Raw genomic sequence first — 22,757 nt, forward strand, 5'->3', positions numbered from 1 at the left:
TGTGTTTATCAGTAGCTTTAGGAGCTGAGTTGAAATTAAAAGGATATTTTTAGTCTATGTATATGATGATTGTCTTTCCTTATTTACATGATTGAGCTTATTAATTAACCTCTTCTTACCTCCCTCTGATTCCTTCCTACCCCCCTCCCCCCCGAATTCACCTATCACCTTCTAGTTATCCTCCTTCCATCACCCACCTTTTCTATTCTGGCATCTTCCTCCTTTCTTTCCAATCCTGAAGAAAGGTCTCAGCCCAAAATGTCAACTGTTTATTCACTTCCATAGATGCTGCCTGACCTGCCGAATTCCTCCAGCATTGTGTGTGTGGGTGTTGCTCTGGATTTCCAGCATCTGCAGACTGTCTTGAGCTCATTATTTGTTCTTGTATCCTCAGTTTCTGAGATCTAATCCAGCAAGGTAGTGAGAATCTCTGTCCCAGTCAGAAATAATTTTATCAGTTTACTCTTTTGGAGATTGAAGATTAAATCTGATGAGCAAAAAATACTTTAACCCACCGGTCTTCATAAAATTGGAGTTATTTTTTGACAGATGTTTATGCTTGCAACAAATGGGGAAAAATTGTAATTGTGTTGTTATCATCATTTTAAGTTTTACTTCCCACTGCTGAACGAAAGTGGCTGCTCTTTAGATATTTAAATACAGGATGAGTACCTCTTATCCAAAATTTCAAAATCTGAAAACCTCCGAAATCCAAAATGTTTTGCTGACATGTCGTAAATAGAAAATTCCACAAGGCACTGGGAAGATTCCTAAGCGATATGCAAGTCTCTGCACACCATAACAGCTGAGATGTAACTTAAAACACTGTATTGAATGTGAGAAGTTAATAAAAAATAGAAAAATGCATGAAGTGACAAATGAAGATCTTGATGGTGTCTTGAAAGAATGGATTCTCCAGCATTGGAGTGAACATGTGCCGCTTAACGGTATGCTGATGATGAAACAAAGATCTATCCTGATGAACTGAAAATTAAAGGTGTGTAATAGTCTAATGCACAAAATTATTAAACTACTCCCCCCACCACCGTCATACAGTAGTTGCTGTGGAACAGGCAGTGTTTAGCTGTTTAAAATAGATGTCGAATATGAAGATAATTGCAGCAGTGGAACACCATGATAGATGTGGTTGGGTACGCAAATTCAACCCTGACAGTCTGTGGAGGACCCAGCTCCATTATGTCAGACTGTACACCAACTGCAGACTCTTCACTTTGTGAGCTTCACATAAGCTGTTTTAAATGGATTTCTTGCTTAGACCTGGGTCCCATCCCCAAGATATCTAATTATATAGACAAATATTCTGAAATCTGAAATCCGAAACATTTCTGGCCCACACATTTTGGATAAGGGATGCTCAACCTGTAGCTGTTTTAAATTATTTCCCTTAATATAGCACAACATTGATGGAGTGAAGAGCTAAACCGTAAGACCATAAGATACAGGAGCAAAATTAGGTCATTGAGTCTGCTGCACCAGATCATCATGGCTGAACCGTTTGCTTCTTAGCCCCAATCTCCTGCCTTCTCCCCGTATCCTTTCAGGCTAACATAGTAAGCAGTATGTTCTGCTAAACTATCTTTACAGAGCAGATTCTGTACCCCATGTTCATTCTACTGTCCAGTTTCATCCTCTTACTGATTTACTGTTCAGTGCATTGATCTCAACAGCCCTCTGAGGCATAGAATGCCAACTATGTACAATTTTTTACTGAAATAAGTTTCTTCTCTACTCTGACTGATCTTACACAGGGCAGTGAGAATGTGAAATGACCTGCAGTGGAGGTGGTGGATGCGGGTTTGAGTTCAACATTCAAGAGAAATTTGGATAGGTACATGTATAGGAGGGGCACAGAGGGCTAGTCTGGGTGCAGGTTGATGGGACTAGATGGGTCAAAGAGCCTGTATCTGTGCTGTAGTGTGCAATGACTCTATGATGTTGTCTATGTAGACTTCAGCAAGGCTATTAATGAAGACCCAATTGGCAGGCTGGTCCAGCAAGTTAGATTAGGTGGGTTACAAAGTTGACTTGGTGGAAGCAGAGGGAAGTTGTTCTTCAGATCTGAGGCCTGTGAACCAAAGGTGTGCCTCAGAGATCAGTGTTGTCTCCCCTATTTGTCATATATATTATCAATTTTGTTTAACCTGTAAGTAGCATGATTTGGGTAAGTTTGGGTATTTTGGTAGTGGACAGTGAAGAAAGTTGTCTAAAGTTACAACAGGACCCAGATTAACTGGAAAAATGCATAAAACAATAGCAGGTAGAATTTAACTTCAAGTATGAAGTGATCTATTTTGAGAGGTTAAACAAAGGCAGAAATGGCAGGGCTCTGTGGAATGAAACAGCTCAGGATACAAGTACATCTTCCCCTGAAAATTGTGATACAGGTATACAGAGTGTAGCCTTCATTGGTTGGAGTATTTGGGTACAAGAATTAGATGTCATATTATAGGTGTGCAAGATGTTGTTTAGATTTGTATTAGTTTATTGTCTATGCACCAGGATTCATGAAGTTACTTGTTCATGTGAAACTAAGAGTTAACTACATACATTATGGTAATAAACACAATACAGTGAAGAGTGCAAAAGAACAGAATGGTGCAAAATTGCAGTGCAATCTCAAGTAGTGTAAAAACAAATGTTGTAGAAACAAATTTGAATTAATAACATTAGATAAAATTGGGAGTCCAAGAACATGGAAACACCATCAAGAAGGGAACGTGAAGGATGGAGGGGTGGGAAGGACAGGACTTGAAGTACTGTGTGCAGTTCTGGTCACCATACCATATGAAGAATGTGGTTAAGTGAGATACAGAAAAGATTCAGAAAGATGTTGCTGCATCTGGAAGGCCTGAATTCTAAGGAGAGGTTGGGTAGGCTTGGACTGTTTTTCCTGGAGTGAAAGAGTCTGAGGAATTGCTTTAAACTAGAGATTAGTATATTAAAAAAATTAAAGAGTATATATAAAGATTATGGTCACTTGTCTTTGTCTCAGGGTAAGGAACCTAAAGTATAACCTTGCCTCCAGCAAGCTTCTTGTGGCAGGTCAGCTAAGTTTCAAACCAAGATGGTTCAACTGATAGTGATTATATTTCAGATCTAAGGTCACCTGCACTAAGAACTAAGGTCACCAGTGCACATGATGCTTACATTTGAGCACAATCTGAAGCCAACTTGCAAAGGAGAGAACAAGCCAGCATTCAGTGTCAACAACTCCAAGTTCCTTTATCAACCTGCCTCAGCTTTTTTTCATTTCAGTATATATGTATGACTATATTTATCAAAAATATGGTTCATTTTATATTTGTTCTCCTTGTTGATCTGCACAAACAATAAATTTTCATTGAGATATTTTGACCAGAGGAGAAGCTGGTTTCCTGTGTTTGACTTGTGAGTTTGCTAATAGTAATAGAACAATAATGAGAATGGGAGATAATCACATAAGAGAAGAACAGATTAGATTATAATTTTGAAAGGTTAGATTTTTGCGGTGTTGGAATATAAAGCCAGTTTTACTCTTTTTTTTTAAAACAGCTATGGATGGTGTCCCTTTCACTTTACATCCCAGATTTGAAAGTACGAATAATGTAAGTACAGCCTGTTGCACTGATCACAATTGTGTTGTAGTAATTTCAAAATGTGCTTTTCTCAAATTGTTTCTCTTCAGCAACTTTCCATGATATGTTACTGTCTGAAGAAAACCATTTTATTTTATTGATTTGCAATGCAGAACAGGCCCTCTAGCCACGGTGCCCAGTAGTCCCCCAACTTAACCATAGCCTGATCATGGGACAATAACCAATTAACCTACCAAATGGTACATTTTTGGACTGTGGGAGGAAACAGGAGTACCCTGCGGAAACCCATGCAGTCATGAGGAGAGGGTACAAACTGCTTACAGGCTGTGGTGGGAATTGAACCCGTGTCACTGGTACTGTGCTAACCACTACGCTACCATGCTACCCCATTTTACTACATGCTTGCATGATCACAGACAAGACTGAGTGATTGGCTATACCTTTGTTGTTTGTGGACTTTCTTAACTAGAGTTATCTGGTAGTCTTTGGGGTTAAGGGGATATGAGAAGGTTATGGTGCCTCAGCTGGTGCTCCTGCTGCTCACCTTCTGGGGAGACGAGTCTTTTCACATGCTACCAAAGATACCTTGGACTGTTTGACTTTGGTAGGTAGTCCCACTCCCTCAATCTCATTAATCGTTATCATTGTGGTATTTCCACTGTCTTGGATGCCACTGATCATAGTATAGAGATTCCTTTACAATCAGCCACCCTCCCCTTCATTCAAACTGCCATCTTATTCTGACACCACCCGTCACTGATCACTGTTGAGAGATTCTCAGCCACCAAAGTCTGCTCAAACCCTTCTACAAACTCCCCATTTCTTACCTAGTGTCAGAAGGTCAACACAACCACTGCAGCTTCAGCCTTGTCATCAAACCAGCAGACAAGGGTTGGTATTAAGTTTATTATTGTCTCTTTTACCAAGATTCAGTGAAAAACTTGTCTTGCATACAATTCATAATGATCAAATCATTGCGTAGTGTATTGAGGTAGAACAAGGTAAAACAATAACAATGCAAAATGAATTGTGAAGCTACAGAGAAAGTGAAGTGCAGGTAAATAATAAAGTACAAGATCATACCATTGTGTGGTGAACTCACCTCTACATAGCAAAGGCCAGGCAGTAGTTCTTGGACATCTCCCTGGATTTTGTCCCTACTAATGACATTCAAACCACCATTTTCTGCACCAACATATATCTCATGATTTCAGGAGAACTTCCCTCAGTGGCCTCCAGTCTCATCCTTTCTCCAACCCCACATTGCCCTGATCTACCTAGGTCCATTGTCTCTGCCTGTTCTTGCCCCCATTGATCTCCGCATAGCTTGTTTCTATCTTGCCCCTCCCCCTTATATCTGGGATGCCTCATATGACCTCCAATATGTCAACAATTTCCAATTCCCCAACCTTATCTGTCCCTGTACACCTCCTCTCCATTAGGAAAGCATCAGTATTGTTTCTTCCTGGACGTGATGCAACCAACTGCCTCTAACAACACTTACTGCTGCTTGGAGCACTTGTCCTTCCCCTTGATAACTTCTCTTTAAATTCATGCCACTTTCTCCAGATAAAAGGGGTAACCATGGAATCTTGCATGGGTCCCAGCAATGCCTGGCTTTTTGTTAGCTTCATGGAGCGGTCTTGGATACTAGAACCATACCCCATGTCTTTCTCTGCTATATAGATGACTGCATTGGTGCTGCCTCTTGCATCCATATAAAACCTGTCAACTTTATTAATCTTGCCACCAACTTCCACCCTGCCCACGAATAATACCTGTGACGGACTACATCTTCTACATACATCTTCTACAAACCCACTGACTGTTATCTGGATCACACTGCTTGCATTCCCTCTTTTGCACACACTTCATTCCATTCTTCCCATTACGGTCTGTTGTGCTTCCTACTCAAGATGAGGCTTTTCAGTCTGACAGGCCTTCCTTTAGGAACTGCTGTTCTTCCGCTACTGTGGTTAATCAAGTCCTTATCCATGTCGCTTCTATTTCCTGCATTTCTGTTACCTCTACTTGCCCCCCCTACCCCAGAAGAAAAGTGGTAAGGTCCCCTGGTCCTTGCTGTCCACCCTCCACATCCTGTAGATCATTCCTCCCCGCCCACGTTCGCCATCTACTCCTTGATCCCATCGCAAGATACATCTTTTCTTTCTTTGCTCTCACAGCAGGGGCCACTCTCATGACTCCATTTCACTCATCCCTCCTCACTGACCCCATCTCCTCCCCAGCACCTTCCCCTGCAACTGCTGTTGGTGTAATATCTGTCCCTCTACTGCCTCCCTCCAGTAAGTTAAGCAGCCCAATCAGGAGAGGCAGAGGTTCACACATATCTCCTACAATCTGGTCAACTGCATCCAGTCCTCTCAACGTGGTCTCCTTTACCTCAATGTGAAAAAGCACAGAGCAGGTAATTGGTTTGCCAAACACCTGAATTCTGTCAGTGATGGTTATCTGGAGCTCCCCTTTGTAGTTGCTTTAATTCCCCCACACTGATCTTTCTGCCCTGGCCTCCTCCACTGACAGACTGAACCCAAACACGAACTTGATGAGTAGCATCTCATATTCTGCCTGAATACTCTTCAGCCTAATGGCATGAATATTTAGTCCTTGCATCTCTCTATCCCCTTCTTTTCCCCAGACTCTCGAGCCAGTTCACCAGTTCCCCTTTCCTAATACTTCCATCTATTGTATCTTCCATATCCATACAATCCTAGCCACTCACATCCTCTATATTAGTTTTTCTTAATCCCATGTCTGTCGCCTTTTCTTAGTTACATTGCACATTTGATTATGCTGTAGCTTCAAATTGTCATTTTATTATTCCACATATGTGATCAACATCTCAGAGGCCGATGTTAGGCTGTCTTTAAAGAGAGTGAACCCTCGCAAGGCAGAAGGTCCCAATGGAGTACCTGGTAAGGCTCTGAAAACCTGCACCAACCAACTAGCGGAAGCACTCAAGGACATTTTCAACCTCTCACTGCAATGGGCGGAAATTCCCCCTTGCTTCAAAAAGACAATTATACCAGTGCCTAAGCAGAATAATGTGAGCTGCCTTAATGAATATTGCATGATAGCACTCACATCGACAGTGATGAAATGCTTTGAGAGGTTGGTCATGACTAGACTTAACACCTGCCTCAGCAAGGACCTGGACCCACTGCAATTTGCCAATCGCTGCAATAGGTCAATGGCAGACGTAATCTCAACAGCTCTCCACACAGCTTTAGACCACCTAGACAACACAAACACCTACATCAGGATGCTCTTCATCAACTTTAGCTCAGCATTTGATACTATTATTCCCACAATCCTGATTGAGAAGTTGTAGAACCTGGGCCTCTATACCTCCCTCTGCAATTGGATCCTCGACTTCCTAACTGGAAGACCATAATCTATGCGGATTGGTGATAACATATCCTCTTCGCTGACGATCAACACTTGACGCACCTCAGGGATGTGTGCTTAGCCCACTGCTCTACTCTCTATATAAACATGACTGTGTGGCTAGGCATAGCTTAAATACCAATCTATAAATTTACTGACGATACAACCATTGTGGGTAGAATCTCAGGTGCTGATGAGAGGGTATAGAGGAGCGAGATATGCCAACTAGTGGAGTGGTGCTGTAGCAACAATCTGATACTCAGTGTCAGTAAGACGAAAGCTGATTGTGGACTTCAGGAAGGGTAAGACGAAGGAACACATATCAATCCTCATAGAGGGATCAGAAGTAGAGGGAATGAGCATTTTCAAGTTCCTGGGTGTCAAGATGTCTTAAGCATCAACATATCAATGTAATTATAAAGAAGGCAAGACAGCGGCTATACTTTATTGGGAGTTTGAAGAGATTTGGCATGTCAACAAATACTCAAAATCTTCTATAGTTGTACCATGGAGAGCATTTTGACAGACTGCATCACTGTCTGGTGTAGAGGGGCTACTGCACAGGACCAAAAGAAGCTGTAGAAGGTTGTAAATCTAGTCAGCTCCATCTTGGGCACCAGCCTACAAAGTACCCAGGACATCTTCAGGGAGCGGTGTCTCAGAAAGGCAGCTTCCATTATTAAGGACCCCATCACCCAGGTCATGTCCTTTTCTCACTGTTACCATCAGGAAGGAGGTACAGAAGCCTGAAAGCACACACTCAGCGATTCAGGAACAGCTTCTTCCCCTCTGCCATCCAATTCCTAAATGGACATTGTATCTTTGGACACTACCTCACTTTTAATATAGTTTGTTTTTGAAAATTTATTCGATATACATATACTGTAATTGATTTACTTTATTTCTTTTCTGTGCTAGATTATGTATTGCATTGCACTGCTGCTGCTCAGTTAACAAATTTCATGTCACATACCGGCACATCTCCATCTATCTCTCCCCCTCTCTCGTCTACGTCCCTCCTTTGAGGCTGAGTTCCTCCAGAGACTGCAGTTTGTTCTTCAAAGATCTTTTATCTTTTACTGAACACTGCTAAGATTCTCACTAATAGCCAATGTCAATTGCTGGCCACTATTGTTGAAGTTAGATTGATTTTAACCTTCACAAGTACAGTGGTCAACCTGACACTGTCAGGACAGGCTGAGGCCATATTGCAGTATTTACCAGCATATCCGTTTGTGGTCTAATAATTATGTAGCTGCAATGCATTCAGGTTGTGCTGTAGCTCACATTTGATGTTTTCCTGCAGGTACCCAATACTAACATTACAAATGTCCAGATTAAGAGCCGTGCTGAAATAGAGAACGAAGTAAGTGTAATGTACTGGTGCATACCTTATTTAATCATGCAGATTTTAGTGGTCACATAAACCATTTGTGTTGTGTTTGTATGGTGTATTTTCTTCTTGTCATCTTGCAAATGAGTGATTAAAACTGAATATTCAACTTAATTTTGTTACCTTGACTTCTGAGCAAAAATTAAACTGCCGGAACTTAGTGGTCTTGTGAAGGAATTGCTGAAACCATCCATCAGGGTAGATGGAAAGTATTGGTCTTAGTGTAGTGTTTCAGTCCAAAACACTGACCAACCCCCTGCCTTCAGAATTTCTGCCTTACTGAGTTCCTCCTGCAGTCTACTTTTTGCTCTAGATTCCAGCAGCTGTTGTTTTTGTTGAGTTCTCACTTTGATTTTCACCCCATCTTCACGTTTCTATAAAGAAAGCCAGTTTGAGTTTACTTATTTAGCAGAAGGCAGTGGTAAAATGGTTGCTTGTCTTTTGGCTACATCCAACAGCACTTGGAATTGGAACACAATCCAAGATGAAGCAACCTGCCTGATTGGCACATTGGCTGGAATGTGTATAATGTATAAAATGCACTGCTGTTGCTATCCAGGCCCCTCCAGCAATACCCACTTCATAAGTTGAATTTATTGTCACATGCACAAGTATATGTAAGCATTGGTACAATGAAAAACTTGTAGAAGCAGGTCCATTACTGTAAGTCTCCTAATTAGATATTATGACAAACCAGGTTCTTTCAGGTTCCTTTCTTAACCCCTTCCCCTTTGATGATGCATTTAAAGGGAAGCCAAATGTGTACTTGAAAGTAGTAAAAGGGTATGCTGAGGGGTGTGTGATGAACAGGGCTTCGGCACAGGCAGTGAGTACTGCAGGATAATTTGGCCAAATAATCATCTTTGAAGTACTATGAACCAATTTCACATGAAAATTCATAGTGTACAGCATGGAAGATGGCCATCCATAATGACCAGCAGGCACCAATCCATATTATCCCATCTTCTAGCACTTAGACCATAGCCATCTGTACCTGGGTGATTCACACACCCCTACAAATACTTCTTAAATACTGTCCACAACTGTGCTTCCATCATTTTCTTGAGCAGGTCTCTCAACTGTTGACTTGTGAACTATTTCCTCATGTTTAGCTATGAATCTGCTTTGAGTTTATTTGGATTATGTATATTTCTCTAAAATCAGGAAAAAGACAAATGTAACATCACTGCACAACAAAGGAGACATCTGCTAACTTGGAAGGTAGCACATTTAAACAGCAGTATTCAAGAAAGGAGACCAGAGTACAAAGGAAAACAGTTGATCCAGATATGCTGCCTGAATTCCTCCAGCAATTTATTTTTTGCTCCAGTCATCAGCATCTGCAGTCTCTTATGTCTCCCTAAAACTACTCAGTTAACTTGACATTGATTGTAGAGAAAATAATAGGTTTGGGCAGTTAGCCTGCATTTACAAAAGAGAAAAGCATATTTAACACATTGTTAGCTATTTGAAGTATGTAGTAAAATAGACAGGGGCAACCAAAAGATATGGTGAATTTGGACATTTAGGGCACTTGGTATTAGAAGAACAAACAGTTATGGATCGAGTATCAGTTAAACACGCAGCAGATAGGAAGAAAAATGTCATTCTTTTGGCTGGATGGAAATGTAACAAGTGGAGTGGTAAAGAGCTCTTTGGTTGCATTGCAGCAGTTTGCAATCTGTATCAGTGATATGGATGAGGGGTCCACATGTAATGTGTTGGAAGTTTATAATACAAAACTGTGTGCTGTAAAGAGTATTTGATGAAGCTTTGGAGAAAATAGAACAGCTAAATGACTGAGTGAAAACAATGAAGATGAATAATATGAAAGAATATAAGGTTACTCACCACTTCAGCAGAAAAAAAGAGATGTGGGGGTATTTTTAAATGATTAAAGCTAGTGCAGTTGTTCAGCACAGAAATAGGCCTTTTGGCCCACCACATTCAGGTCAATCACTGTACCCATCTATACTAACTCCATTTAACTGTATCAGTCCTATACCCTTCTGTGCCTTAGTGATTAAATTCTTATGTTGCTTTCACCATCCATCCTCGCTGCAGTATGTAGCTGAAATATAACACATCATTCCTTGGAGCTTAGGAATGATCTTAGAGGTTTTTCCAAATCATAAGAGGCATAAATAAGGTGAATGCACAGAATCTTTCTCCCACAGATGGGCAATCAAGAACTGGAGGTTTAAGGCGCTGTGGAAAAAATTTAATAGGAATTGAGGGGAAACATTTTCACACTTATGTGGAAGGAATTGGTTGAGGCAGGTACAGCAACAACATTCAAAAGACATTTGGACAGGAATAGGAACACAGGTTACATGTAGGCAAATGGGATTACTTAGATGGACGTCTTGTTCAGCATAGATAAGTTGAGCCTGTTTCCATGCCTGACTAAGTTATTGAAAAAGAGAATCTTGAGAAAGTTCAGCAAGGCACAATGTGGACAGAAAAACTGAATTAAACATGTTGCGGCGAAGAGTGAACTGGGAGTGATATCATGTTGATAGAACTTGGGGTCTAAAGAAGGTACATTGTGCCAGAGTACTATGTGAATGAATCTGAATTGAGCAGTATCAGTTGATGAAGAATTGGTGGGTTGGACAGTTGACACAACTCTGTTGTCATCTGTCGTTATTGTTTGAGCTGATCAAAATAAATTTATAAGGTTTAGTGTAAGTTGTGGTTTGGTAAAACCACATCTCTTGATTCCGCGAGAGCCTCTGTGGATATAATAATGTAAAGGTTACGGCATAGAAGGCCTTTAACCCATCATGTCTGTGTAAGCTCTGTGTAACACTTGTTCCACCAAGTGGCCCTTCCTACTATATATTCAAGCAGTTTCCACAATGGAATCTATCTCCACCACCTGTGCAGGCAGTGCATTCTAGATTCCAATTATATTTTGCTTAAAAAGGCTTTTATGTGGGCATTCATTCTTTTCTCCTTTATTTTATACCTGTGACTACCAGTCCTTGAGCTCCCCTCACCAATGGGAACTAACTCCTAGTCACACTGATTGCCGACCTCACAATTTTATATTCTTGGATAAAATTTTCCTTCTGCCTTCTCTTTAAAGCAGACAATCACAAACTCTCCAACCCACCCTTATAACTGTACATCCTCATGCCAGTAACTTCCCAACTTTTGTCTGCCTCTTGTTTGAGACAAGAATCTTTGAAGCAAATTTGTCAAAGATCTTGTTCTTTCTCAGCAGTGAGTTTGTTTTCTCAGATGACTGTTTCAGTAGTGATCTTCTATCACTGATAGAAGTGGTTCTTCTATCAGAACTTCTTTAAATCTTCACCATTCCTTCACAAAGAGATTACTTACTATGTTTGTCCCATATGTAAACCAACTGTTTACTCATTTAAATAAAATTCTAATCTAATGTATATATTTTTTTCTTCAATTTAGTATAACTACAGCTTCATGACAGAGAAGACTGCAGCTGCCAGAATCCCACCAACGGCCTCCTAGTGCAGAATTCGGCCAAGTCCAACAGAACCCAAAGATGCAGCCTCCTTCACAGAATCTTACCTCTGACTTCAGATGAAATCCCTGCTATTGTTCTTGGGTGTCACTGCAAAATCTAACTAAACTTTCATGAGACCACACCAAGGACCACTCACACAATCCAAGACAACCTCTACAACCACTGTTGTATTTTTGTTGAAAGAATTCAAGGCCATATCCACCTGTGCACTGCTGCTGAAAGAGGACCTGTAATCAAGTAGGGCCAATTATATAGTGGGTAGGTATAGTTTTAGCTGTATTCTATATAAACATTACAACAGAAGAATGAGATCAAATGAAAAGTTGAAGTGAGGGAGTTGGGGTTGTCTAGGTGGGAGGGGGAATAAGTTGGGTAGGAGGAATGTTTGGTCGCCATTTGTAGCTGGAGCTTTGCTTTCATTGCCAGCTGGCTGGTGTAGTAAGGCAGGATGAAAAGCAACCTTGTATAGGTAACTGAATGGGAAGAACAATTTGTACAAATAGGATAATTTGACTGTGTCCATAAAGCATCCATCTTATGATCTGATTCTGCACATACACAGCACTGGATAACTCCAGCAGGCCTGTTTTCCCTGAATGGTTGCTGCCTCTGTCCATTCATTGCTGCTCTCAATTCGAACTTAAGTTCCTAAATTCCAGGTAGGGGTTTAACAGTTAACAAGGAGGGACTGTCACCTTTTTGATAAGATGGGGTGTAATAGCAGTACTTATTGCTGTCAGTTATAAGAGTTTTGATTATTTAATTAGAAGTTAGGGTTAGGTCTATCCAACCCTCAGTTTGGGTTCAGTGTTGGAAATATTCATGAGACCAACTGGGGTAAACTACGTAACAGTACACTCAAGTCTTTGAGGCTGAACTTTTGATTTGTAAATCATATGTTATTGATCTGTCTGCTTTTAAACTTTTAGTTTCCAGCAACCGGTTTTTAATAAATATTAAAATTGCAGAGAATAAGCAATCTCCCAGTGTAATTTTCTTTCCTTTCATTCAATACAAAATATAGTTGGTCAACATTGTCCCACACCAGTGAGTGTGAATTGTGCATGGAGAAGAAAGCCTTCAATAGCAGTGATTGTATTTTACAGTAACATTAACAAAATCTTCCTAAATTCACAGATTAGGAGTAAGATCCAATTTTTTTTGCATGTCGTCTGTCTTGAGCGGGCCACAAAGGGGATATAACAATTCAGGAAGGGAGGGAACTAAAAGCCATTTCTGCTCTAGCCCACTGGCTAATGAACCGATTAAATAGGAGTTGAAGGACTTTGCTGACTTGGCTCTGATGCTCCTTGTTTGTAACTTAATACATGACTTCTCCTCTGCAGTGTGGCTACTGCATGAGAACTGAATCCATGACTAAGTATTAAACAGCTGTATCAATTCTGTGAATGTGCTGGTGAGGCTTCAGCTAGTGCTACAATAGATTAAGATCCCCTCCACTGAACATCAGTATGCTGATACTAAGTAAATTGAAGAAAGATCTGAGAACAATGGTAGTAGGAGATTATAACATTTCCACTTTTGACTGCCACTGCCTTAATGCAAGGGGCATAAATGGGCACGATTTCCTAAGTGAATCTAAGAGCCTACTAAAGACAGCAGGACTGCATCAAATGAAACAAACCAAGAAAGATGCAAGTATTGGTGAGGGACAATGTTGGAGTAGTGACCGTAAATTATAGAAGTATTAAGGTGGTTTGGGTGGGGGGGGGGGGAGAAAGTTAACATATGGAATTGGAGGAAAGCTGATCTCAATAATGTAAGAGGACGCAGCAAAATTAGATTGGGAGCAGGAGCTTGCAGATAAAACAGCAGCTGAAAAATGGAAGGATTTTAAAGGGGAATTGGTAAGACTTCAGGGCCAGCATATTGCTGTGATGGCAAGATTAGGAACCGTGAATGACAAAGGACATTAAAAGAATGGTTAGGTAAAAAGCTTATAGAAGGTATAGGGCAACAGTGGTAGAAACGAAAAAATGGAATGAATCTCCTTGAGAAATATAATATGGGAAAGAATTTAAGGACACCAGGAAGGCAATAAAGGATCATGAAATATCTCTGGCAAGAAAGATTAAGAATCCCAAGACATTCTATAGGGAGCAAGGTGAAGCAAATGGATTTTCTTGAGCAGACAGGTGATATAGATGAGGTCATACTGCAACTGAACATGAGTTTATCCATTTTAGCACTCGGGTGGTTCTAGTGATCGTAATTTCACTAGCTTTAAGATAGTGATACAAAAGGATAGGACAGGTTGGAGTCCTAAAACAGAGCGAGGGAAGCAAGGCAGGATCTGACAGAAGTAGATTAGGTGAGCCTATTCGAAGAGAAACGAACAAATTGCATGTGGGAGGCTTAAGAGTCCAGGGGCAACATGCTCCTGTTAAGATGAAGGATGAACACAGCAAGTTTAGGGAACTTTGGATGACAAGATATTGAAACTGATCAAAAAGAAAGAATATCTTGGGTTTAGAAGGTGAGGACTAATGAAATCTTTTGGTAAAAAGCACACGAGAGAATTCAGCAAGACAAAGGGGGTATGATGAAAATCTGGCAGGTAAGGTTAAGCAAAAAACAAAGTTTTACAGCTATAACTGTAAAGGGTGGCTAAGGAAAGAGCATGTCCCCATAAAGATCAGCAGGGGCACCTACGGGCAGGATTTTTAACCTTTTTCTTGCGTGTTTACTGAGATGAAAATAATGGTTTCACAAAAGATAACAAGTAGAGATGTTTTAGAGGACATTCATGTTACCAGGGAAGAGGTATTTGTAACCTCATGCTGCATTGCAGTGGATAAATCAGTAGCCAGTACATTCTTGGACTCTGGGAATCTAGAGGTGAAACTGTGAAGGCCCTTGTGGAGATATTTGCTTCATTATTAGCCATTGTGGTTTCCAAAGACTGAAAGATGGCTAATGTTGTTCTGCTGTTTGAGGATGATAGGAAGGGCAAGCCAAGGAACTATAGACCAGTCAGTCTGACATCAGTAGTGTGCAAGTTCCTAGAGGGAGGTCTAAGAAACAGGTTCTAATTATGAGAAGTCAGCATAGCTTTCAGTGAGGAAAATTCTGTTTGATAGCCGTTGAGTATTTTTTGGAGGTAACCAGAAAAGTACATGAGGGGAGGGCATTGGATGCTGTCTACTTGGCCTTTAGCAAGGCTTTCAACCAATTCCCAATTGGGAGACTGGTTTGGAGGGTTCAGTCTCATGGAATCCAAGGAGAACAAGCAAGGTGGATTCAAAACTGCCTTAGGGGAAAAATTGAACCAGCATTGGATTTATACTATGAATGATAGGGCAGTAGGGAGTGTAATGGAAGAGAGGGACCCAGAGGTACAAGTGCATAGTTTGTTGAAAGTGGCATCACAGGTAGACAATGGTGAAAAAGGCACTTAAAATGTTGGCAGTCAGAGGATTGAGTATTTGAGTTGGGACATTTTTGTTGCAGTTTCATTAGCTGTTGGTGAGGCTCCACTTGGGAGAACTGTGTAAGATTTTGGTCACCTTTATAATAGTTAAATTGGAAAGAATGTAGAGAAGATTTGAAGATCTTAAGGGCCTGAGTTATAGGGAGTGGTTGTCCAGAATAGGTCTTTGTTTCATAGAATACAGGAGAATGTGGAGTGACCTTAAGTGTTTAAAATTATAAGAAGCATAGATAAGGTGGATGGCGTCTTTTTCCTAGGCAGGGGTGTTCAAATTAGTCGACATTGATTTCAAACAGATTCAAGGGACAAGTTTTTCCACGCAGAGTAGTAAAATATATATATTTTATGGTAAGCTTCCAGAAAATGATTGAGGCAGGATCATTATATGTTAGTGGATGAGGAAAATGGAACTAATTGCATGTGTACCGGTCTCAATGAGCACTTAATACAATGGTACAGCTGATTTTAAAGTAGTTTCAGAAGAAATCTGTGCATAACACTTCCATTCAGTGATATTTGTTTATTATAAAAGCACCCAACTCCAGAAAATCTCTAAAAGGTTGCAATGATGATGGTTAAGTTGCCTAAAATCTGAGAATGTACAGTGAGGAGAATTTCTTCATGTAACATTTGCAATTCTCTATCCCAGACACCTGTGGAAGCTCACTTACATCCAGACACTTAAGGTGCAAGATTAACAAACCACATTCTGCTACTCAAACTGTTCCCTCAATGGCAACAGATTGCATTAGTATAGTATAGAATCACTACTGAAATAGCAGTGGCATGTGATTGCTTTAAGAAAATAGTGGATTCAACACTTGTTTTCTAAAACTGAGCACAAAAGTACAAGCTGATGTTTCAGTGGAAGGAGTGCCACATTACCTGAAATATCAACGCTTTAGTGGCATGCATCATCTTTTCTATCTTCCCAGGTAGACATAAAAGAATCCAGAGTACAATAAAACCAAAAGAATGTTGAAATCTAAACAAGTAATCAAAATAGCAAATTAATAGGAATTTGCTGTAATTAAACTGATTGCATTTCCTAGTGACTTCTAAAGCTAATCAAAGGGTAATATTTAGTCCATAAGTTAATTACATTTGGAATGTCCCTTAATCAACTGATCACTAAGGTTTTTTAAAGAAAACCACAATGGTAGAGAAATTGTGGAGAACACACTGTACAGAATGTGAATTAGATTGGGAAGGTTCACACAACAAAACTGAAGGGCATGTGTTTGCCTACAGCACAAAATGATTTGATATCTGCTCAATATTTAATACATTTGTACAATTGATTCCAAGCCAGGAAAGTGGGTTTATTTGGCAGATGTATATGCAATTCTGAACAATTCCTTGGAAGATTCAACTTTTCTCCCAAGCCATATCCTAGCAACTCCTCTGTTTACAGGCTCATAACAGACAACCACAACCAGCATGAGATACCCATCACTGAACACAGAACTCCGCAAGAGCACACAAAATCTTGCTGCACCAAGTTCTGCCTGCGGCTTGGTTTTTAGTGAGACTAGATGATGAAATCTTTATGGTCAAAATGCAAAGTACACACCTTGAAGACATTCCAACTTATAGGCAAAGCCAGAGAATGTGAATGTGCAGGAAGCCAGAATCTTGGCCTGTGGGAAGGAAGTTAGTAAATAAATCATTCAAATAGTTGTTACATTGCTGACAAGTGCTCAAGATCTTGGCAGTTAATCAGCTGAAAGAGCAGAGAGAGATGGATAGTGGTAGAGAGAAGTAGAAGTTTTTTGTCTTGATGAAGAAGATACCAGGACATAAGAACTGAAGCTTAGCTTAGAATTAGACATGGTGCCAAGGCTGCAAACAATTATGTTTTGCACAATGACACTGGACATCTGCTAGTGTTACACTGGGTGGGATTTCAATCAGACGATTAAATTCTTAACTATTCAGTCATGACCAGTAAATGACTCATGGTTTTTCTTCCCACCTCCCCAGTCAACAAGCAAAAATACATCCCTTCTTCCTTTCCATTTCTTTTCCACATGCTCCCTACTTTAAATTACACCCCCATCAGCTTATGGTTCACAGAGCAAGCAATTCAATACTGCTGTGAATTCAGTGGTCTTCAGTTTCAGGACTGCCAGAGCCATTATTTTCCAATTAAGATATTACATTTAATTACAATTACTTTTTTTTAAAAAATGCTTTACCACCCCCTTCTTTTCATTAAGGACTTTCAGCTCTGGAACCCTCCGACATCTTCACTGCCACTAATTCTACATGTTACTAATGTCACTGCTCCTGCAATGATGCTATAAGCTTGGTTACCAAGGCCCTGGCTCTCCCTATGGCTCCAGCTTCTATACATACACACACACACACACACACTTCCGTCAACAGTTCTGTTGTGAGTCAATGTCAACGCTTTATGGATACTGTTTTGTGAAACACCACAGGTGGCTTCTATCACATTAGGGCTGTTATACAAATGCATGCTTTATAGTAAATCCTTGAGAACATGCACACAATCCATAACTACACATCAGGCAGTTTAGCAACATAACCAATAGAGGTCCAAAGCTGATGGTAAAAGAGAAGTAGACATTATCATCATCATTACAGGCATCCTCTGCAAGGAGCAATGTATGGAGGGGACAAAAACATTTGGGGACTCAAATGACAACGATGCTGATAAAGAGAAAAGGGCAATGTTCAAGATAGTGTGGTTACAATCTATTGGGTAGGAATGGCACTTACCCATGGACTGGGTAATGGAAAGTGCTTAAGGAACACCATAGCAAGCATGTCAAAGTCTAACAACAATGTTAATAAATGTAAGGAATATTGCATAAGAATATTCTAATCATATTTATCACAAATAGAGTTGTAATTTGAAATCAAATATGGAATTGAGGAAATCAATAGGTTTGAAAGAAGTAGTCAAGGACTTGGAAGAAGAGTGGTTCAAGAAGGAATATTTTTTGCAAGAATGTGAAATTGTATTTTTTGATGCAAAAACATGATTTGGAGACAGGCAAACCCACTGGGAGATGGGAAAGGTCATTAGGATCATGGGAACAGGCCTTGCTACTCTGTAGGAAGCAGGGCTAAAATTAAAAACTACAGGCAACATGCATGCAGCAGAAATTAGAAACAAAGGCCAATCCCACTGCTGAGGGAAGCAATGTCTTGCAATCTGCTAGCATTTTGATAATTTGAAATCCAACTGGCTACGAAAGATCCTGGACCCAACGTTGATACTTCAACAAATATCACCTGGGCCATTACACAGTGCATGAACAGACTACGCCATGATAATGAGTTGCAACACCAGGTGACAGTGAAATGTTCTGGTTGTTGGTTCAGAAAAACTGAAGAGCTGCACTTTCATTACCACCTGACCTTCACCTGAAGTTGAATTTGGAATTTAAATCCCAGGCCTTTCCTTAAAATGATACTGTTTTTAGAAGGTTTTATTTTAGCAAATGTCATGGTGTATTCCTTTTCCACTTGTCACTGCAAGTATTCAGTAGCTTCGTGAGCTGGGGAAGGATATCTCCCCAGTGTCAAAACTATTTTGTACATTCTGCCAACTAGTGTGCGTACACCAAGATTCAAGAACGTTTAATGACATTTCCTGGACACAAATGTAAAGGAGAACAAAATAACTGTTACTCCAGATCTAATGCAGCATGAAAAAAAAACCACAATAATTAAAAATAAATATAAATACATATATACATAGATTGTATGCCCATAAACTAACACTAGACTGCACATAAGGAGACTGACAAAAATAAAGTATGGGTGGAGGTGTTGATCAGCCTTACTGCTTGAGGAAAGTAACTGTTTTTGAGCCTGGTGGTCCTGGTCTGATTACTATGTAACTTCCTAATGGGGGTGGACAAACAGTCCATAAGCAGGATGGGTGGGATCTTCATGATGTTACTGGCACTTTCTGTACATCCTTGATGGCAGGTCGACCAGTGCCAGTGATGCATTGGACACTTATCTCCCCATTGTAGAGCCTTCCTACCCACTGCAGTGCAATTTCCACACCAAGCAGTGACACAGCTTGTTAGGATGCTCTCTGCTGTGTATCAGTAGGATGACATGAGTATGGATGTGCTAAGTCCAGCTCTCTTCAGCCTCTCCAGGTAGGGCCTAGGTGATCTTCCTTCTCTGTAGGATGTGTTCTGGGACCATGAGAGATTGTGTGTGTTGTGGACACCTGGGAGTTTAAAACTGCTTGAAGTTTCCACAGCTGTGCCACTGAGGTAAAAAGGGGTGGTGCAAATCTCCTAAAGTCAATAATTTTCTTCACATTCAGGGAGAGGTTATTTGCCTAGCACCAGGCCTCGAGCTCCTTCACATTCTCATCGTTGTTGATGAGCCTCATCACGTAATTGGCAAACTTGATTGCTGAGGTGCTTGACCCTGTAATCATTTGTGGGCAAAGCAAACAGCAATGGGTTCAGTACACAACCTGGGGAGGGGCACCCCAGGAGGGTGATGGGCTGGAAAGAGTGAGGTCTGTTGGTTAGAAAGTCCAACAACTAGTTGCACAGTAGTGTATTTAGACCAAGGAGTAGGAGTTTGTTCACCAGGGTCTGTGGGTCAGTAGTGTTGAATGCTGAACTAAGATCCAGCAATGGCTTTCTGACACGTGTCCTTGTTCTCTGTGTTAGGGCAGAGTGCAAGACAGCTGCAATTTCATCTGCCGCAGAGTGGTTTTGTCAGTGAAACATACTGCTGAGTGTCCAATATGGCAGGAGTGGAGTTTTTGACATGTGCCATTATCAGCTGTTCAAAGCACTGCATGGTGATTGGCATTTAGTGCTACTGTGTGGTAGTCACTTAGCTCTGAAGGTGTAGAGTTCTTTGACACAGGAATGACCGTGGCTGACTTGAAGCATGTGGGGACAGCAGCTTGGATGAGCAAAGTACTGAAGATACCAGTGGGGTCATATGCACATTCCCTGAGTACTCAGCCTGGGACATTGTCTGGTCTGGCCACCTTAAGGGGGTTGACTCTGCAGAGTATTTTGCACATCTGCTGCTGCCTCAGAAGGTGGCTGTTCATCTGGGAGGGGACATCGTTTGAGGCTGGTGTTATGTTGCGTGCCTTGAAGCATGCACAAATTGTTTAGTGCATCAGGGAGCAAAGCATCACTGGTAGTCAACACAGTCTTCCCTTGCGTAGTCAGTAATGCCCTTGATGATAATCGACCAAGAGTTTCTCAATTTTTTTTCTGTACACAGGCATCCTTTGCCCTCTTGATGCCCAAGATGAGGATTCTCCTGGATGCTCTGGGAACTGGAATAGGAAGCGTACCTCTGTTCAGCCAGAGCTCCTGATTGAGCCATGAGATGAGCATTTGAGATGCTAATGTTGTCCACAGAATTACTGATGGAGCTGATGTTAGATGTCTTCTCCATTTGTGCAGCCTCATTAAACACCTGCCAGTTCGTTCATTCAAAACAGTCCTGGAGCATATATTGCTCCATTAGGCCATACAGCGATGTCCTCTTGACTGGTTTCTCCATTTTCAATAGCAGTCGGTATGCTGGGATTAACATTATGGAGATGTAGTCAGAGAAGCTGAGATTAAGCTGTGGTATGACTTGTAGTACCGCGTCTTTGCATAGACATGGTCCAGTCTGTCAGCTCTCCTAGTGACCATGGTGACATGTTGGTGGAATTTAGGTAAAATGTCCTGCAGGTTAATATGATTGACATCTCCTGCAATTATGAAAAGAACATCTGGATGCTTGTTTTATAGATGATGATGCTGTAAAGCTCTCCAAGTGCGTCCTTAGCATTGACGCTCAGTGGGGGGGGGGGGGGGGGGAGCAGAGAGGTATTGTAGACATAACAGTAAACTCCTGAGCAGGTAATGTGGCTGGCATTTAATTATAAAATGCTCAATTTTCCCAGAGCATTGACTGCTAACTGCAGAGGACTCTGTGCACCAACCTTTGGCAAGGTACACAGAGTCCACCTCCACTGGATTTTCCTGGCAGGGAGTTCCTGTTTGCTAGCACCCCAGCTCTCTTGCCATGTTTCTGCTTCCTCTCACATCGCCTGAGTCTGCCGCTTCCTTGGCTAAGCTGCCAAGGCAAGGTCACTGTCGCTGGGTCTGGTATCCGCAGAACCCCTAGTCTGTTAAGCACCACTATTAACTCTGCTGCTGCTGCTGGATTAAATGTAGTTTTGTCTAAGAGTTCAGTGGCACTGCACTTCAGATAACTGAAATCCCTGACCAGAAAATTTGAAACACTAATTTAAAGATAGCACCAGTATCATGAGCTGGAGTAACTACTGCATCTCTGTGCATTGCCATCTTATGAAGTAGCCAGAGACAGCAGGGTCCAGGTTTATGCTGGGAATATACCAGGGAACAGCAGACATCTCACTTCACACTGCTGCTGTAAGATATTGCAAAACATACCAAAATGCTTTAAAGGTGTGTGATCAGACAAGATTTGATACTCATCCAGACAGATATGGTTTTTTTTTAAAAAGAATATGCTCCCCTTGGTTAGGGCAAGTCTGGTGACTGAAGATTCAGCCTTCAGCAGGGAGCACAGAATGGAGCAGATGGATAAGAGGCCCAGAATAGAGGGACACAATGAGAGTGAATCCATATTCCCCACCTCATGGAATACCCAGGCCTCAGCAGCTGTGTTTGACCGCAGATAATGACCAGGAAAACCTTCCACTTTTGATTAATGAAATGCATTCAGAATATTTACCGTGGAGGTGATAAAACAAAAGCCTAGCAGCATTAATGAATATTTCACATTCCAGTTTGTAAGAGATGAAGAACTGAGTGGCTCAGAATTCACAAACACTCTCAGATGGTACACGGATTTATTGTTTCCTCACCAAATTGTTTTTGTTTAGGTATGAAAATACCAGTCTTTGTATCAAAAGCCATCTAAGAAAACCATTGGTGTGTTAAAAGTCCACCTGTGGGAGTGGCTTAATGCCCAGGTCTCTGTGAGCTCAGGTATCAGGAAGGCACACGGAATCTGCTGCTGCCCAGCAATGCCTGCAGTGTCCGGTCTATCACAAGTGCCGTCAGGAAGTCAGCCACCAGGACTCCCGCAATCACCACCTTCAGCTGGATAAAGAAATCAGAATTGGGCTTATGTACAATTGAAAATCTCTCCCCCATCCACTCATAACCCCTAGGTAATAGCCAAGAATGTCTGCAGCTTTACAGATTACTACTCCCACTCCTCCCTCTAATCTTTTGCAGCAGCTATTTTCATAAGACATTTAGTCACGGGCTATTTTAAAGCAATGAATGTCACTGCTCAGTTTACCTTCCTTTTAAAACAAACAGCTACACACAACAGGGCCACTGTCATCTCTAACCTGCTGACAGGACAAGTCCAGTCACAGATGGT

At 41.1% G+C, this 22,757-nt stretch overlaps 2 protein-coding genes across 4 annotated transcripts in view; one reads left to right on the forward strand and one right to left on the reverse strand.

Moving 5' to 3' along the window:
- The window catches only part of mvb12a (multivesicular body subunit 12A), a 35,404-nt gene extending 22,506 nt beyond the window's left edge, over positions 1-12,898 (forward strand). For all 3 annotated transcript variants that reach the window (XM_059992106.1, XM_059992104.1, XM_059992105.1), the window contains exons 8-10: positions 3,553-3,605; positions 8,308-8,367; positions 11,824-12,898. In XM_059992106.1, coding sequence (XP_059848089.1) covers positions 3,553-3,605; positions 8,308-8,367; positions 11,824-11,886 — 176 coding nt within the window. In that variant the 3' untranslated portion in view covers positions 11,887-12,898. The remainder of the gene's footprint in view (positions 1-3,552; positions 3,606-8,307; positions 8,368-11,823) is intronic.
- A 6,045-nt stretch (positions 12,899-18,943) lies between these two features.
- The window catches only part of atp13a1 (ATPase 13A1), an 81,607-nt gene continuing 77,793 nt past the window's right edge, over positions 18,944-22,757 (reverse strand). Inside the window, exon 26 of the mRNA XM_059992107.1 lies at positions 18,944-22,468. Coding sequence (XP_059848090.1) covers positions 22,358-22,468 — 111 coding nt within the window. The 3' untranslated portion in view covers positions 18,944-22,357. The remainder of the gene's footprint in view (positions 22,469-22,757) is intronic.

This window comes from Hypanus sabinus, chromosome 16 (genome assembly GCF_030144855.1).
Source record: "Hypanus sabinus isolate sHypSab1 chromosome 16, sHypSab1.hap1, whole genome shotgun sequence".
Classification (NCBI taxonomy): domain Eukaryota; kingdom Metazoa; phylum Chordata; class Chondrichthyes; order Myliobatiformes; family Dasyatidae; genus Hypanus; species Hypanus sabinus.